At 38.3% G+C, this 18883-nt stretch overlaps 1 protein-coding gene across 1 annotated transcript in view; it reads right to left on the bottom strand.

Moving 5' to 3' along the window:
- The window catches only part of ALDH1L2 (aldehyde dehydrogenase 1 family member L2), a 53565-nt gene that overhangs the window by 18030 nt on the left and 16652 nt on the right, over positions 1-18883 (bottom strand). Inside the window, exons 7-15 of the mRNA XM_041757424.1 lie at positions 18507-18641; positions 17304-17429; positions 16650-16741; positions 14552-14699; positions 7962-8081; positions 7253-7380; positions 5174-5324; positions 2693-2763; positions 2502-2607 (exon numbers count right to left, since the gene is read on the bottom strand). Of these exons, the coding sequence (XP_041613358.1) occupies positions 2502-2607; positions 2693-2763; positions 5174-5324; positions 7253-7380; positions 7962-8081; positions 14552-14699; positions 16650-16741; positions 17304-17429; positions 18507-18641 (1077 nt within the window). The remainder of the gene's footprint in view (positions 1-2501; positions 2608-2692; positions 2764-5173; positions 5325-7252; positions 7381-7961; positions 8082-14551; positions 14700-16649; positions 16742-17303; positions 17430-18506; positions 18642-18883) is intronic.

Genomic DNA, 18883 nt, shown 5'->3' with positions numbered 1-18883 from the left:
TAGTGCCACCTGCAGCCTGGGGTGTGATCCTGGAGACCCGAGATCGAGTCCCACGTTGGGCTCCCTGAATGGAGCCTGCTTCTCCCTCTGCCTGTGTCTCAGCCTCTTTCTCTCTCTGTGTGTCTCTATGATTAAATAAATTAAATCTTAAAAAAAAAAAAACTGTGTATGTCTTCATCACTGATAGATGCCTGGCAGCTAGCGTGCCCTCAATAAATATTCCTAATTTTTGAACATTCTGTATAATCATTGGAGTTATTTAATGCTTAGCACTCTCCTTGGATACCACTCTGATTCTTAACCCTGGCTGTATCTTAGAAACGAATGTGAAGCTTTAAAGCAATACCAGTGCCTGGGCTCTGACCTAGACCAATTGCATCAGCGTCTCTGCCAAGAGATACCAGTATTTTTCAGTAAGAACTCCAGGTGATTCTAATATGCAGCCAGGATTGAGCACCCGAAGGCTAGGTTATCTGCCTCTCCTCTTCACTGGCTTCCTGCTGTTTAATGGGGAAACAGCACTCCTATAGAATGCTAGTGAATCAGTGCCATTTCCATGGGAGGATTTGCCTAAATCTATCACACAAATACATGTATCTTTTTTTCCCTTTTACTTATTTACTTATTAAAGATTTATTTATTTATTTGAGAACAAGAGACAGCAGATGGAGGAGGAGGGAAGGGGAGAAGGACAAGCAGACTCTCAAGGAAGGCAGAGCCCAACATGGGGCCTCACGACCCTTCAGATCATGACCTGAGCTGAAACCAAGAGTTAGATGCCCAACTGACTGCACTACCCAGGCGCACCCCCCTTTTTTACTTTTAGTGAGAGAAAGAGAGAGCATGAGCATGTGGGGGAGATGGGAGAGAGGGAATGAGAGAATCTTAAGCAGACTCCATTTTCATTGTGGAGCCATGGCTTGTCTCATTCTCAAGACCACAAGATCATAACTTGAGCCAAAATCAAGAATCAGATGCTCAACCAACTGAGCTACCCAGGTGCCCCCCAAATACATGTATCTTTTAACTAAGCGACTCTGCTATTAGAAACTTATCCTTTAAATATACTTGCACATGTGCATGATGCCATATTTACTAGAGTATTAACTATAACATTATTTATAATAGCAAAAGGACAGAAAAATCTAAATATCCATTAATTAGATATTGTTAAAATATGGTTTAGCTATACAAGGGAATATTATGGATATTGTTTATTTATACAATGGAAATTATTTAATAAAAAGGAAGATTTTTTCTTTTGCTAAGTATATATAGAATGCAACTATTGTATTGTATTGTATTGTCTTAACATAACAATTTACCTTCTTAACAGATTTTAACTATATGACATACCATTGTTAATTGTAGGCAAAATGATATTCAGCAGATGTCTAGAACTTATTCATGTCACATAATTGAAACTTTATACCTGTTGATTAGCAATTTCCCATATTCCCTTATCCCCTCTTTGTGATTTTTTAATGAACTTAAAAACTATATACATATATAATATATAATTATATAAATATAATTTATTTATAAATAAATATATACATATTTGTATATGCAGAGAGTATCTCTGGAATACCTAAGAAATTAATAAATAATGATTAATAACATTGGTTGCCCTCTGGGGAGGTAAATTGCCTGGCTGGGGGATTAAGAATAAGAGGAAGATTTTTCACTATCTACCTCTCTGAACATTTCTGTTTTGAAATTTTTTAACATAGTTATTTTTAAAAATGAAAGTGTTTCTAACAAGTAAAGCAAGATGCCTGTGGTCAATATGACCAAGAGGCAATGCCAAATTAGGAGAGGTGATGGGTAATTTAAACTTTTCTAGAATAGAGACCAAGTTTTCTCTGTGACTCGTGTACCTCAGAATGTCTACTACTGTTCATTGTACACAGTCAATGTTCAGCCAGGTATTAAGTTGGCCACCATATGCTTTTTCCCAAAAAGCTACTGTAGCATTAAAATTTTTTTTTGAGAACTCTACCATTTGAAATATTATTTTTTATTAACTATTTCCTTGTCTAAGTGTACATATTCTTACACAGTTGCCACAATTATATACATTCTTTTGCATCCTTTTCCCTCATCCTCCCTATCTTTGCAATATTTTTAATAATTAAAATATGAATGCCTGTATAATATTTCTTCTTCTGATGTCTCATCGTTACTCAAATAATTCCCTAATTATTGGGTATTTGGCATTTTGCAAGAATTGAATTGGCTTGTAGAAAGTCAGTGGATTTCACCAGAGCACCCTATGCTTGCTTCCCTTGTCATGGAAATTTTAAATTGTGGGATATCCACAGGGTGCATTAGGCTGCTATCAAAAATGAAGATTTAATGTGAAAATATGCCTGTGATATCTTTAAAGATGTCATAATATACAAGCTCATTTGTGTTTAAAGACATAATGTTTATAAATGTTTCTGTTTTCCAGTGAATAGGGAAGGAGATGATTCTGCCCCTGGCCCTTTGCATCTCACCTGTGCTGGCTTGAGCACTAAGGTATTGCCTGCTGCCAAACACGCAGCGCTCTTCCATGCCAGCATCATCAGCGGGTAATTCCAGGGGATGATAATGGCACAGACACTGCAAGGGTAGAAAGACAACATCCTTAGTTGTCCCCAAACAACACAACTCACACAAGTCACCCAAGGTGCTCTCCTTGTCTTACCCAAGTGGCTCCTTCTTGGTGAAGGTCAGATTGCGATTTGGACGGGCTTGGTTGATTGGAATGGTAGAGCCCTAAAAAGTAAAAAAGGTTGATACTTAATTTACTAATTTAAATGAATAAATCTAATCTCAAGGAATCTATTTTCTGTCTGCCTCTCTTAATTTTTCTTAACTGGTATGAAAAGTCAGTGTTCAATTTATAAGAAAAAAGGAATTGTTATCTCTTTATGGAGAGAGTAAGACACAGAAGAATAATATGTCTATCTATCTATGAATGTATCTCTATATACTAAACACAGCAATTTAAAAAAGTATATTTTATTTATTTATTTGAGAGAGAGCACAAGTGGGAGGGGAGGGGCATAGGGAGAGGGAGAGGCAGACTCCCCACTGAGTAGGGAGCCTGTGGCAGGACTTGAACCCAGGACCTTGAGATCATGACCTGAGCCAAAGGCAAATGCCCCATTAACTGAGCCACCCAGGTACCCCCATATACTAAACATAATTGTAATTTAGTTACCTCCACTCCTAATTTCTTGGCATGGCAGAGAATGTTAATTGCCTGCCCACTTCCCATTCTTCCCTCTGCTCTTAGTAACAAAAACCCTATCATAGCGACAGCCATGTACCCAGATAAAATTCTGTTTTCCAGTTTCCAGAGCAGATAGGGATGGTCAATGGAAGACGTAAACACAAGGCGTTAATAGGGGAGTGCTCTCTGCAGGAGGCTGACTCAGCTCTGACACATGCTCTTTTACCATAAACCCCCATGGTCTCTTCAGCCTTCTTCCTGCTCAGAATGTCCCTGAAATGGCTAATAACTGCAGTGGTTATCATGAGGCCATGACACAGCCTCAAGGGCAGAGATCACACGGTACTAAGGATGGCCTGGTAGAGAGGGAGGAGAACTGCATGTCATATACTAGCGCTGACTACTTGCCTTCGTGCTCCTTGAAAACGAGGTAAAACAAAGTTCCTACTTGAATTTCTGTTACATGCAGCCAAACTTAATCCCAACTAATTCACAATAGTAGTCTTTAATTGAAGTTATTCATTTGTTTCCCCACATACAATAGTATTGCTGTTACTAATTACAAGTGTCTGTCTCTTACCTGAAATCCTTGGGGCCAAGTGTGTTTTAGGATTCAGAATTATTCAGACTATAGAAACATAATGTAACACATATACCTTATATTATCTATGACCCCAGTAGGGTCTGGAGCAGTTCCTCATAATCAAAGACATGATTATAGGAATATTTATTTAATGAAACATATGAATATTCCCTCTAAGTGATATAAATACAAACTATAAATAGGTTCATAGTAGTTCAGGCCAGTTTTTGGCAATAAATAAGTTTGAATCACCCAAACCAATTAATTTTCAGGTTTTGGAGCTCTTTAGATCTCACAATTGAAGATAAAGGATGGACCTGAACCACCATTACTAAATACTTATATTTTTATGACTTTGTGACTGAATAATAATGAAGCTTCTATTGATGTGCAAGCCCTCATCTGTTGCAGACTTGTTGCCAAGCCTCACTCCATAACTTGCAGGGTTTATATTATTGTAACCATGTTACAGAGGAGAAAAGTAAGGTTTAGAGACATAAAATAACTTTAACATTAGCTGGTAACTGACAAAGCTAACACTTGAACCCAGGTCTGACTATATCAATAGTGGTGACAGTAACTCGCTCAAATAAAATATCGTTTCCCAGTCTTCTTAGCAGACAGAGAAGGCCAATGGGAAATATAAGTACAAGGGAGGGTGGGATTGATGTTTAAAGCCCTTTTGTCTTTCTCTCCCTTCCCCACTTCCTCCTTCCTGCTGTTGGGAGCATGGCTGTGATGGCTGGTATCACAGTGATTATCATGAGTCTATGAGCCACATGCATGCTTGTCTTTATCATAAGCCTTACCGTTACCTCTTGCGTATACCCAATGCTGAGGTCAAGTTTAATTGCCACTTATCATCAACACACTTTTGCTATTTACTTTCTTATAGAAAAAGAGAAATGAAATATTTATTGTATCCGTGTCTTAGAAAAGTTATTTTTCTTATACCCAGCCTACTTAGATCATGTATGCTAGCTGTCTGGTGTCTGTAGGCATTTGAGTTTTCAATTTCTTCATGATACTCTATATGTCCAGAAGACGATTAGATGCCTTTAGAGATATTATAGTAAAATATAAAAAATATCATTAGACTTCAGAAAATCTTGAGTTTAAATCCTAGGCTCTATAGTTTACTTACTAACGATGTGACCATTTACAAGTCATTCACTGTCCTCCAGAGTCTGTTTCCTTACCTGCAATAAGGGATAACAGCTATCTATCTACCATGGATGATTGTTAGAAAGATGAGATAAGAACACCTAATAGATAACTCTAAAACAATGCCTTTCTGAACTATTAAATGTTCGGCCCTTTTCTTTCTGGGATGATCTCCACGGAGACAAATAACATTTGTACCTTACCTGAATTTTGTCACACCAGCCAGCAAAATATCTGAATGTTTGCACAGACATTCCGATGTGAGTCTTCAGAGCCAGGGTATAGACAGCGCCCGAATCAAGGGCTTCAATGGTTGCCAGTTCTTCCTGGTTCTCTTCTAGGAGGTCTGCAAGTCTGTACGATCAGTGAAAGAAATTCATTCAGCAAATATTGATTGAGCTCTTATTATGTATAAGGCACCATCCTAAGGGCTGAGAGAATTCAGAGGTGAACACACATGGATGAGGTCTCTCCCCTCATAAAGAATGTGGTCCAGCAGGGAAGATGTTAAATCATTTCACAAATAATTTGTTCCAAGAATTACAAAAAGAAGTGTCGGTAGCCTGTACCATTTGCCTCTTAAATATATCAGAAGTAGAAGAGTGATTGAGCCACAGTAATCTAGGAAGATTGGGGCACCTAGGTGGCTCAGTGGTTGAGTGTCTGTCTTCGGCTCAGGGTGTGACCCTGGGGTCCTGAGATTGAGTCCTGCATCGGGCTCCCTGCATGGAGCCTGCTTCTCCCTCTGCCTGTGTCTCTGCTTCTCTCTGTGTCTCTCATGAACAAATAAATAAAATCTAAAAAAAACCCAAACAACTGAGGGGATCAATGACAGAAAACAGTAGCAATGTGGCCAATTTATGAATATACAGGGAGATGTTAGAGAGTACAATCCATGAGAATCCAGAATATGAGGATTTCTGGTTGGTACAGAAATGTTTCCAGCACTAACTGAAGAGGACAAGATAGAAAAACATGGGGTGAATTACAGATATCACAATGAATTTCTGTTAGGTGTCTAGATTCTGTGGCAAGATGAGTTGAGGATGGTCTAATGGCTCTGAAATAGTCAAAATTCATCTTTTGTGTTCCCTTCAACCACTAGTTTTCTTTCCATCCTTTAGTGGTTCTGTGAGTAAGTTCCAATCTAAAGTTGGGCTCAAACTCCCGCTTCCTCAATGTTTCTTCCAGATCCTGCTCTAAGTGATATTTTGGCCAGGCCAGCGTTTGGCTCTGGGTAAGCAGAAAAGTGAATTTATGATTGAATTTAATTAGTCTTGGCATATGCAGTTACTGATTTATAATACTCTTTCCAGGCCTTACTATTTTTCTTCCTCATTCTGACTCCCTACAAGTCATGTAGATTTAAAATTTGTCTTTTTTTAAAAAAATTTTTTAAGTTAAATTCAATTAGCCAAGATATAGTACATCATTAGTTTCAGATGTAGTTTTCAATAATTCATCAGTTGCCCATCCATCACATGCCCTCCTTAATTTCTGTCACCCAGTAATCCTGTCCCTCTACCCCCCTTCTCTCCAGCAACCCTTAGTTTGTTTCCCAGAGTTAAGAGTCTCTCCTGGTTTGTCTCCCTCTTTGACTTTTTTCCCCATTCAGTTTTCCCTCCTTCCCTTATGGTTCTCTGTGCTATTTATTATATTCTGCACGAGAAACCATATGGTAATTGTCTTTCTTCGGTTGACTTTGTCTTTGAAAACAACAAAGAATATTCCCCATTTGCTGTCGTAAATCCATCCTCCACACTCTCTGTGACCTGGGAGGATGACCTTTATAGGCCAGATCACCTGGCTTTCCTGCTCTGTCACTGGGCCTGACTAATGAGAAAGAAAGTGATTGGGGATTCCATTCTCCAGCATCTTCACAGATGGGCTGTGATTCAGCAGCTGCTGAGTCCCTTCACCAAAAACCCTGGAGTGAGGTCTTCTATGGCTACAGACCTTGCCAGATTCCAGTAGTCTCTTCCTCTGTCCCAGACCTTGGAGTAGTAACAGCTTCCTCCTGCTGCTGCTGCCCCTAACTGGGTACCTCATTATCCCTCATCCTTGCCCACGTCTTTGTAAATGGTTCTTAATTGAACTTTTTTTCCTGCTGTTACAAAGAATATTACAAAAATCAGGAACTCATATATATGGAACTTTATATGATGTTAATAACAGAAGACATATAATAGGTGGATACTAGAATATTTTTGGGAAATGTTAAAAATCTTGGCAATGTTAGCCAACATCCCAAGGTAGTAGTTCTGTGTTTTTAAAAACCACACCTGTACATCAATCTTCCTCTTTCTCTTGCATTCATTCTTCCCCATTCACCTTTTTCAAAGGCATCTTTTGCTGCTGCTACTGCTTTATCAACATCCACCAAAGAAGCATAGGATACTTTGCATATTGTCTGTTTCAAGAGAAGAAAAAATAGGATATGAGTTGTTTAAATACAGATATACAAATATGCCTCTTGAAATTAATATTATATTAATAGGAAAAATAGAGTATTACTTATAAAACCCAAAGAATTTATGATGGAAAATCAATACATTCAGTAATATAGCAAAGAAAAATTTTAACATGGAAACCATTAGACTGAAAGTTTGGACTTCTCATGTCATACTACGTTTAGGAAGAATATATCTATCTCTTCTAACACCTTACAGAAGCTGAATTTCTTGCCATGAGATTGCAAAGTCTAAAAATTATTTTCTGCATATAGTTTTATTGGAGATATGCCTCTGATATGTATAGGTATAGTTGTACATCTAAATTCATCATAAATATTCACTCAATAAAATAGTTTATTACAGTTAGCAGCCAGTACTAGAATTGAATAGTTGGAAGAAATACATGGAGTGCATTTATAATAAGTGCTCAGAGGCAAAGTGATAGAATAAAGTAACTTATTAAGACTGTCGGTTTTACAACTGTATAAATTCAAAATTCATGACCAGTGGTCACTGTGCACACTAAGTAATTACTCACAGATCCATCTGTTGGGTTGATAGTATCATAGGTCTTTCCATCATTAGCATCTGTGAACTGTCCATTTATGAAACATTGATATGGCATTTTCACGGTCATTTCATTGACCTCCTTTGAAACCTAAAATAGAGAATTATATTAACAGATTCAGTGGATTTCTCTGCTTACCCATTTGATAACAATTAGCAATAAAGAGGTTGACAGGAGAAGTTATGTCAATAGGATTCTAGTTCCTAGTTTCTGGAAGATGTAAGCTTATGTAAGATTTGGGCCTCATGATGCTCAGATTGGCCACTGAGCCAGGAGGCCAGCATCTCTGATAACTAAAGTACTCTAAGGCTGGGCCTTATCAATACTTCAGATTTTCTACAGAAATAAAAGAGAACTCAAAAGACCTCCAGATAATGGAAATGGCACCATCTAGTGGCAACATCTATGGAGCACAGCCATTGCATTCATTTGAAACCTTGAAATTGCCTTTGTGAATTAGGTTGCCTTTTACACTGGTGCCATTTTAAGTTTTCCTTCCTTAAGTTCCTCCTCATTTTCACTTTCTCTTTCTCTTACAAATGTGTTGCCTAAATTGTATTCTCTACTGTTACCTAGTGAGTGAAATTAGATTAGTCCATTAACTACTATGAACTTCAGTTTTTTCAACAATAAAAAGTGGAGGGGTGCCTGGGTGGCTCAGTAGGTTAAGCGACTGACTCTTGTTTTCAGCTCAGGTCATGATATCAGGGTTGTAGGATCAGGCCCAGTTGGGCAACCTGCTCAACAGGGTGTCTGATTGAGACTCTCTCCATCTCCCTCTACCCCTTCCTCCATCTGCTTTCTCTCTCAAATAAATAAAGTCTTAAAAAAATAATAAAAAGAGAATGTTACCTGCCTCATACAGTTATTACATGGAATAACTGAGGAAACATATTGAAAAAGCATTATTAGAATAAAATTTCATATCAATGTAAGATATACAGAGTCAATGTAATGATTTAAAAATAATTTCATATAGAGAAACTGATCATGTTTAAAAAAGAAATAGAAAAATATCAAGAGGACATCAGTCTTATCCTACAGATAAGAAATATTTCTATGAAATATTTCCATTCTGGGACACCTGGGTGGCTCAGTGGTTGAGCATCTGCCTTTGGCTCAGGGCGTGATCCCAGGGTCCTAGGTTCAAGTCCTCCGTTGGGCTCCCTGCAGGGAGCTTCTCCCTCTGCCTGTGTCTCTGCCTCTCTGTGTGTCTCTTATGAATAAACAAATAAAATCATTAAAAAAGAAATATTTCCATTCTACTTATGTAGGACTTAATGAAGGAATCTCATCTGACTTGACCTGTCTAGTCTCCGTAAACTCATCATTCTGAAAATATGCTAAGTGTCTTCCATGTACCATCTAATTTGATTCTTCCAACAATCCTATGAGGTATATATCATTATTGTCTCATTTAACATATGAGGAAGCCAAGGCTTAGAGAATTTAAGTAACTTGCCATAGGTTGCACGGCTGATAAGTAATGCTATGTGGGTTCAACTTTAGGTGGGTCTGACACCCAAATTCATGTTCTTAACCAGATGATGCTAAACTGCTTCCCAAATTTACCTAAATTTTATTAAAAACAAATGGATGAGAAGCATTTCTGGCATAATAGACCAGACACCACTAAAAATCCACTCCTTCATAAAAGCCACAGGAATGTTAGAAAATATCGTCAAAAATCATTCTTCTCAGGACTCTGGAGATTAACCAAAAGCTTGAGAATCCAGTTATTCAAGAAAAATTCAAGAAAAACAGTGGAATCTCTGTAAGAACAGTGAGTTCTGTGGTATATTAATTGTCCTACTCTTTCCTATCTGTCTCTTGACAGTGCAGCAGTAACTTGAAAACCAACATCCTTACAACCAGCAGCCTATTAGCCACCAATGGGGGGCACATGGCTCCCCAGAAGCTCCCTAGAGGCCTTATCTCCACAGAGCTCCCCAATGCCAAGCTCTATACTCCGTGTCTTTCTTTACTTAACCTAACTCAGAGCTTGCTCTGCACAAACTACCTGAGTCCTTCAGTAGACTCTGAGAGACTTATCAGTACAAGAAATTTAAGGAAATCTATGTCTGATCATCAGCTGATGACCAAACCAAGTAGAGACTTCAGTGGTGGCAAACAACAAAGAATACAGGCCTTACAGGATTAGCCCAAGAAACTCACTAAAGAGAGAAAAACCAACAACAACCAGCAACAACAATAATCCCAGTGAAGGGAGAGGTCTTATTCCCAGAGTTGCCATTATGAAACGGATGGTTTTCAACAAAAGATTGCAAGATACATGAAGAAACACAAAAGAATAGAGTGGCCAATATATAGGACCAAAAAAAAAAAAAAACAGTCAATATAAACCATCCTGGAAAAGACTTAGCACTGGATTTATTAGAGAAATATTTAAATAATTGCTTTTGTAAATATGTACCAATAACTAAAAGAAATGATGTCTAAAACATTAAAGGAACATAAAAGAATGATGTCTCACCAAATAGAGAATATCAATAAAGAGATATGAATTATAAGAAAAGAACCAAAGAGAAATTCTGGAGCTGATATGTGCAAGAAGTGAAACTTCACAAATTCACCATAGGGGCTCAATAGTAGATTCAAGCAAACAGAATAAAGAACTAGCAAACTAGACAATAGGTCAATAGATACTATCCAGTCTGAAAACAGGAAGGAAAAAGGAGAGGAGAAGAGGAAAGCAGCAGGAAGAATATTTGAAGAAATAGTAAACAAAATTGTCCCAAATTTGATGAAGAACATTAAACCATACAACCAAGAAGCTCAACAAACCTAGGTAGGATAAAAGAGATCCATTCTAGAAGCATCATAATAAAATGGTCAAAAGCCAAAGATAATGAGGGAATCTTGAAAGAGAAGCAACCCATCACAGAAAATGGATCCTCAATAAAATTAACAGATGACTGATGCTCAGAAACCATGGAGGCCAGAAGGCAATAGATTGACACATTCAAAGTGCTGAAAGAAAAAGACTGTGGGGACGCTTGGGTGGTTCAGTGGTTGAGCATCTGCCTTCAGCTCAGGGCATGATCCCACGGTCCTGGGATTGAGTCCCACATCAGGCTCCCTGCCTGGAGCCTGCTTTTCCCTCTGCCTATGTCTCTGCCTGCCTCTCTCTCTGTGTCTCTCATGAATAAATAAATAAAATCTTTGAAAAAAGAGAGAGAGAAAAAGACTGTGAGCCAAAAATTCCATATACAGCAAAAGCACTCTCCAAAAACAAAGGAGAAATTCAGTCATTCCCAAATGAACAGACTGAGAGAATTCCTTGCTAGCACACTGCCCTTCAAAAAGTACTAAAAGGTGTCCTTCAGGTTGAAACAAAAGGACTCTAGACAGAACGTGAATCTACAGGAAGAAATAAAGCACCTGATAAAAGTAAATACAGAAGTAAGTATACATGTATTTTTGTTTTTAACTCTTCTCATGATTTAAAAGACAACTACATGAAACAATAATTGTAAAACTGTGTTGGTGGGCTTACAATGTATAAAGATGTAATTTATATGACAACAATATCACAAATGAGGGGATAGGGAGCAGAACTAAATTACCGCAAAGTTTTTCTACACTATTGTTATTAGGTTGACATGAATCTGAACTGAACTGGAATGTTCAAACAAAAGTGTTCATTGTAATCCTCAAGGCAACCACTAAGCAACTAACTAAAAATATATAGTGAAAGAAATAATAAGGGATCAAAATGGCATACTAGACTATACTTAATACAAACAAAATGCAGTAAAGGAAAAATAGAGGAGCAAAAAAGGTCAAGAGAAGACATATACAGGCATACCTCAGAGACATTGCAGGCTCAATTCCAGACTACCTCAATAAAGAGAATATTGCAATATAGCAAGCCAAATGAACTTATTGGTTTCCAGTGCATATAAAAGCCATGTTTACACTATACTATTTTATACACTAGTTTATTAAGTATGCAATATCATTATGTCTAAAAAAATCAATGTATATATTTTAATTAATAATACTTTATCAACTATACTTCAATTAAAAAATAAATACTTGATTATAAAAAAATGGTAACCATCATCTGAACTTTGAGTGGGTCATAATCACTGATCACAGATTAACACTGATCACAGACTATAACAAATATAATAGCAATGAAAAAGTTTGAAATATTGTGGGAATTACCAAAATGTGATATAGAGACATGATATGAGCAAATGCTGTTGGAAAGATGGTGCCAATTGACTTACTCAACACAAGATTGCCACAAACCTTTAATTTGTGAAAAATGCACTACATATGAAGCACAGTAAAGCAAAAAGCAATAAAGCAAGGTATGCCTGTAAGAGCACAGTGAGAAAGAATAGATAAATTAAACTGAATCAAATAATAAACTTTTATGTGTCAAAGGATACTGTCAAAGAAGTGAAAATAAAGCCCACAGAATGGGAGAAAATGTATACAAATCATGTATCTGATTAAGGTCTAGTATCCGAAGTACACAAAAGCCCCTTACAATTCAACATCAAAAAGACATATATTCCAATTAAAAAACAAGCAAAGGATTTGGATGGACATTTTCCCAAAAAAGATATACAAGTGGCCAATAAGCACATGAAAAGATGCTCATTGTTAGTCACCAGGGAAATGTAAATCAAAGCCACAGTGAGATACCATTTCACACCTAAAAAAGGCAAGACAGGGACACCTGGGTGGTTTGGTGGTTGAGCGTCTGCCTTTGGCTCAGGGTGTGTCCCTGGGGTCCTGGGATCAAGTCCTACATTGGGCTCCCCGCAGGGAGCCTGCTTCTCCCTCTGCCTGTGTCTTTGCCTCTCTCACTGTGTTTCTCATGAATAAATAAATAAAATCTTTTAAAAAGAATAAAATAGGCAAGACAGACAACAGCAAATGTTGGTGAGGACATGGAGAAATTAGAATCTTTCTACACTGCTAGTAGGATTGCAAAATGGCATAACCACTTTGGCAAACAGATTGGCAGTTCCTCAAACAGTTAAACAGAGTTTAACTATATGACTTCATCAATTGCTTTTCTAGATATCTATCCCAGAGAACTGAAAACATGTGTTCACACAAAAGCTGACACACGAATTTTCATAGCACCATTACTTAGAACAGCCAAAGAGTGAAAACAACCCAAGTGTCCATTCACTGAGGAATGAATAAACAAAATGTGGTATATCCATAGCACGGAATACTATCTGGCCAGGAAAAGAGTAAAGAGCTGAACACACATTACAGCGTGGATGAGCCTTGACCACATGGTGCTCAGTGAAAGAAGCCAAATGCAAAAGGCCACAAATGGTATAATTCCATGTATATGAAATATCTATACAAATAACAAAAAATGATATAATTATTATACCAATAGACAAATCTGCGGAGACAAAAAGGAGATTAGTGGTTTCTGGGGGCCAGGAGTAGGGGGAAGAGACCAGAGCATTACTGTTAGTAGATACAGGGTTCCTTTTTGGGTGATAAAAATGTTCCATAATCAGCAGTGATGGTTGCACAACTCTGTAAATATACTTAAAACCACTGACCTGGGACACCTGGATGGCTCAGTCAGTTAAGCGTCTGCCTTTGGCTCAGGCCATGATTCTGGGGTCCTTGGATCAAGCCCCATGTTGGGCTCCCTGCTCTACAGGGAGTCTGCTTCTCCCTCTGCCTCTGCCTCTGTTCATATTTCCCCCACCCACTCTCTCTCTCTCAAATAAATAAACAAAATCTTAAAAATAAAAGAAGTTTCTAAAACAAATAAAAAAATAAAACCATTGAACTATACATTTTACAAGAGTGAATTTTGGGGTGCCTGGGTGGCTCAGTTGATTAAGCACCTATTTTTTATTTCAGCTCAGGTCGTGATCTTAGGGTCCTGGGATTGAGCCTCATGTCAGGCTCCACACTCACAGGGAGTCTGCTTGGGATTCTCTCTCTCCCCCTGCTCCTGCCTCTCCCCTCCTCACTGTCTCTCTTTTTTTTCTCTCTCTCTCAAATAAATAAATAATAAGTAAATATTTTTAAAAATAAAGCAAAAGTGTGAATTTTATGGTGTATCTCAATGAAATAGCTTTTTAAAAAAAGCCATAAATAATGAAAGGGAATAAAGGGGAAAGGAGAAAAAATAAGTGGAAATATCAGAGACGGAGACAAAACATGAAAGACTCCTAACTCTGGGAAACGAACTAGGGGTGGTGGAAGGGAAGGTGGGCAGGGGGTGAGGGTGACTGGGTGGTGGGCACTGAGGTGGGCACTTCACGGGATGAGCACTGGGTGTTATTCTGTATGTTGACAAACTGAACACCAATAAAAATAAATTTATTTAAAAAACTAAAAAAAAAAAAAAACCAGAATGCAGCTAGTTGAAAAAAAAAAAGAAATAGCTTTTTCAAAAAGGCCATAAATAAAAAAACAAACAAACAAATGGACAGAAGGCACAGCATTCCCTTATAGCTTATATGTGTAGTGCCTATCATGCAGCATCCTCACTGTTGTGTCAAAATGATGTAGATTTCAGGCAGCGTGGAGAAGCTTACATAATCCACCACTAGTTCCACTTCTTGATCTTCTCCTCTCAATTTCCTCACGACTTTCTGGATGAAGTCTTCGAACTTGGTGGCCATGTAGACATCTTCGTTCTGCAGCTGAAGCCCACCACACCTCTGTCTGATCTCCTCAACCAGCCTGGACGGAAGCAGCAGTTCACCATTACTTACACTTTTAAAAGGATTTAGGGGAACCATATTAACACATTTTCCACATTGTTTGTAGATAAGACATGCTACAAACCCATTTGTACAGAGCCTCTGAGATCTTCCATGATAATAACTGAAGAAATTGGTAAGACCAGGAGAACAAAATTAAAAAGCTGTCCTGAAGGACAGTGGATATTCTCTTGTTTTTAACTTTGTATATGGCTAGAAAGAAAAGAAACCAAAGCAAAAAAAAAAAATTTTTTTTACCTCCTTGTAAGCAAGATAATAGGGAGCACATAAAATTAGTTCCTTTCCTTTCAAAGGTACTACAAGAACAAGAAATAAAGGAAAGTCCCTAACTGTAAAGAGTATCAAAAAAAGTCATATTGTATAATATTGTCTCTGGATCATGTATAAAAATGAAACAAACATGTTGTTTGCATTACATGGTTAGTGTCACTACTAAGTAGAATCATGTTAGGTCAAGATAACTTCTGAAGTCTCTACTGATCCTTTGATTTTTTGCTGTTAATTTTACAAATTATAGCTGTTATTTGCCATTGCTTGAATATCACCAGTGTGCTAGCTGCAGGACAGAAGTATCACCACAGTTGTTTGGTCATTTCTTCTCCAAAGGAGATGAGGTGCTTTGGCAGTTCCAGGTAACAGCATCAGGTGATTAGCATGATTCAGATACTCAAACAGAAAATGGGCAATTCTAACAGGAGCGTCTTGCTAGTAAAAAAAGTAATAGCATAGTACTGAAATCTTTAATTGAATAAATTAGAAGTTTCTGGGAACTCACGGATCATAGCTAAGAAATTTGTTATTTGAGGAACCAAAACTCTTGACTTGATGATGCTATTTGCTCTGGAGATGATTGTTTGGATTTAGTGGAATAAAAGCTCCATGAATTAAAGAACTTTGTCCTGTTCATGACTGTATTCCCAGAGTTCAAAGTGTTCCTGATATGTAGTGCATATATAGTGAGTACTCAATAAATGTTGTGGAATAAATGAGTGATAAGAAAATAAACAGAATGATCATAAAGAACACTCACTTTTTTCATGAGGAGCAGCATTCTTTAACTTCTTTTTTTTTTTTTAATTTTTTTTTAATTTATTTTTTATGATAGTCACAGAGAGAGAGAGAGAGGCAGAGACACAGACAGAGGGAGAAGCAGGCTCCATGCACCGGGAGCCTGACGTGGGATTCGATCCCGGGTCTCCAGGATCGCGCCCTGGGCCAAAGGCAGGCGCCAAACCGCTGCGCCACCCAGGGATCCCCTCTTTAACTTCTTTAATTAGTGAATGGCCATAGTGTAGCCAGCCCTCAAAGCAAAATATCTGCAAGACTCTCCAGTATTAGGATCCTCACAGACTTTTTTTTTTTTTTTTCCCATAAAAGAGGGCCTTCTAGGACTCTAGCTCTTTCAATTTGCCATAAGCCTTTATAGAGGAATTCTGACTATAGGGCAATGATTCTTCCTCTTACAAGTATACTAATAATCCTTATTCTAGCTATATTTTACTGGGTAATTTTGAGGAATAGGAAAAAAAAGATATTGGGGTAAATGTAATCAATGTCAAGTATGCTTCTGAATCAGACTATGTAGGTAATTCCTGATTAACATTCTCATCCAGAACTTCCCCACTCCAAAATTAGCTAAGAAATGTAAGGACAAATTTTTAAAAGAAACAAACAATTAGAAGCATCAGTTTTCTAGGTTTAAAGGGCATATGAAAACTACTCCTGGCTAGCAACAAAGAGAAAGGAACAAATATACGTGTTTGACATGGAAACAATTCAAAAAAGATGAAGAAAAGAGTAGAGTGGGTATGGTAAAATGATAACATCCAGAACAAAGGATTGGATTTTATTTTCAAAGTCAAAAAAATCTCTAGTGGAGGGTCATGAGTCAATAGGGTGATCGTTTTACCTGACAACATCCATTGAGCTCGCTCCAGATTTAAAGAAGTCTGTTGAGTCTTCAATAACAGGGACATTGCTTAAAATTCCAGCCCAGATGACCTATACAGCAAGGGTAATTTTTATGAAGGATGTGCCATGAACAACACAATGGTAGAGACCGGCCAGCTCCTCACCAAACCTACTATTTTTTCATCTTGGATATGTGGCTTGACTACATTTTTCAGCATCTCTTCAAGTTAGATGCAGCCCTATGACTGACTTCTAGCCAATGAATAGGAGCAGAAGTGAAATTGACTCCTAGTCTTGACCCATGCAAAACCTCCTTCACACAATTCTCTGTACTCTTTAGCCCTTGGCTGTCTGGAATGTAGATGACCCCTAGGGTGACCTTGAAGATAGCAGAACGTGGGGCCCCAAATGACAGCACCCCTAATCCTTACATTCCAGCTTCACCCCTCACCCCCATGCTGACCTAGAGCTGCCTTGAATAATTTTGTGAGAAATAAATTTGCATATGCATTTTGAGTTGATTTCCTATGGCAGCTAACACAAAAGAGAGGAGAGAAAGTACTTCCTCCCTACTCTGAAGACTGATGGTGCCATGACCAAAATGCTTCAGTTTTCTAAGGTAAGAGTAACATTAAGGACATCACATGTTCACCTTGATGGTCCCTGCCACCTTGACCTCTTCGGCTGTAAGTTCTACCACTGATGTCTCACCGGCTGAAAAGTACTGAGAAGCAGGAATCATTCTTCCATCTTCAAACTGCAGATTTCTCACCATCAGCTATAAAATAGTGACAAAAAAAGCAGAGGATTGAAGATTCAGACAATGCAAGAGTAAGATGGTGGGAGATGGAGTGTCATATATGAATAAAAGGATCAGCTTGTTTGGCAAATAGAAAAATATGAACTAAAAACCCTTACCATTATGTGTCAAAGATCTGAACTGGTATTTTACTAATGGCAGCAGAAAGGAGAAAGTTAAGTCTAGGGCTAGATACGTCTCAAAATTGAAAACAAGCTCCAGAAAAAATTGACATTTGGGTGTAACATCTTTAGACTAAAACCTACTATAACTCCTCTTCCTCCTCCCACTACTACAACTATCACTTCCCCTCCTCTCTCATGGCCATCATCTGAACACTTACTCCGCAGCAAGCACAGTGCTAAGTATGTATGTGTGTATCATTAGGTCTCATGAATCCTGATGGAAGCAGGTCCCATTATCATCCTCATCTTACTGATAAGGAAATGGAGCTCAATGAGGTTAAGTAATTTGTCCAACACCACATAGCTAGTAAGTTACAGAGCTAAGGTCATAACCCAGAACTAGCTGGACCCAGAAGCCTAGAATTTAATAACTGACCACCCACCCCCCGGCCCCTGCAAGCTACCAGAGTACACCTTTAGGCTGCAAATTCCCCTTTGCTATCTTCAAAGAGTCCACTGAAGGCCAAGAGCCCATGCTCTTGAGCACAGGGCAGTGTGAGTGGGTACCTGCATGGGAGGCAAAGGCACGGAGCATCTGAAGAAGGCCACATCCATAGTATTTATCCTCCCAGACTCCAGCAGTGGGAAGGCAGGCAGATGAGACTACTCTGTGTTTCACAGATGGGGAAATGAAGATCCCAAGGGGAGAAGCATCCTCCCAAGACCAGCAAGTAACAGAGGAGGGGTTCACATTCTGATTCCTGACTATATCCCAAGCACTTTCTACTGTACCACAAAGCACACTGTGCAGGTCCTTGAGGCCTCCCATATACCACTGTATAGCCGATTACCTTGTGAAAGATATTCCCTTAGCAGCTTGGGTTATAGAAGGAAACCAAAAACATTATAGGTGACCATATTGAACACTCACTGCTTTTCCATCATTACCAAAAAGAACAAGTCCATTTTTGGTAACAAGACCAGGCTTCTTGGCACCTTTAATTTCCAGTGGTTCTCCAGGAGGCACAGAGCTTTTCAGTAAAGATGAGCCATAGAACGTGACCATCTAAGAAAAAGAGCAAACCCAGGCCATGTAAGGAGGGAGTCATACCTACAAACAGGGTGTGGGCAAGCAGCACTCCCTGAAAACAAGCTCAAGTTGAATGATCATTTATGATAAAACTGAAATAGCCCAATGTGGGAGACAGTAGTAATCACCTGTAGAAATGACACAAAACGAGTGATAATCTATGAATGGATGACTGAAGAGATTCGAGAGTGCCTCACATCCAGAAGACGTTTATCATT

This window comes from Vulpes lagopus, chromosome 5 (assembly GCF_018345385.1).
Source record: "Vulpes lagopus strain Blue_001 chromosome 5, ASM1834538v1, whole genome shotgun sequence".
Classification (NCBI taxonomy): Eukaryota; Metazoa; Chordata; class Mammalia; order Carnivora; family Canidae; genus Vulpes; species Vulpes lagopus.
The sequence above is the reverse complement of the archived record's forward strand: the minus strand, read 5'-3'. Positions and strand labels throughout refer to the sequence as shown.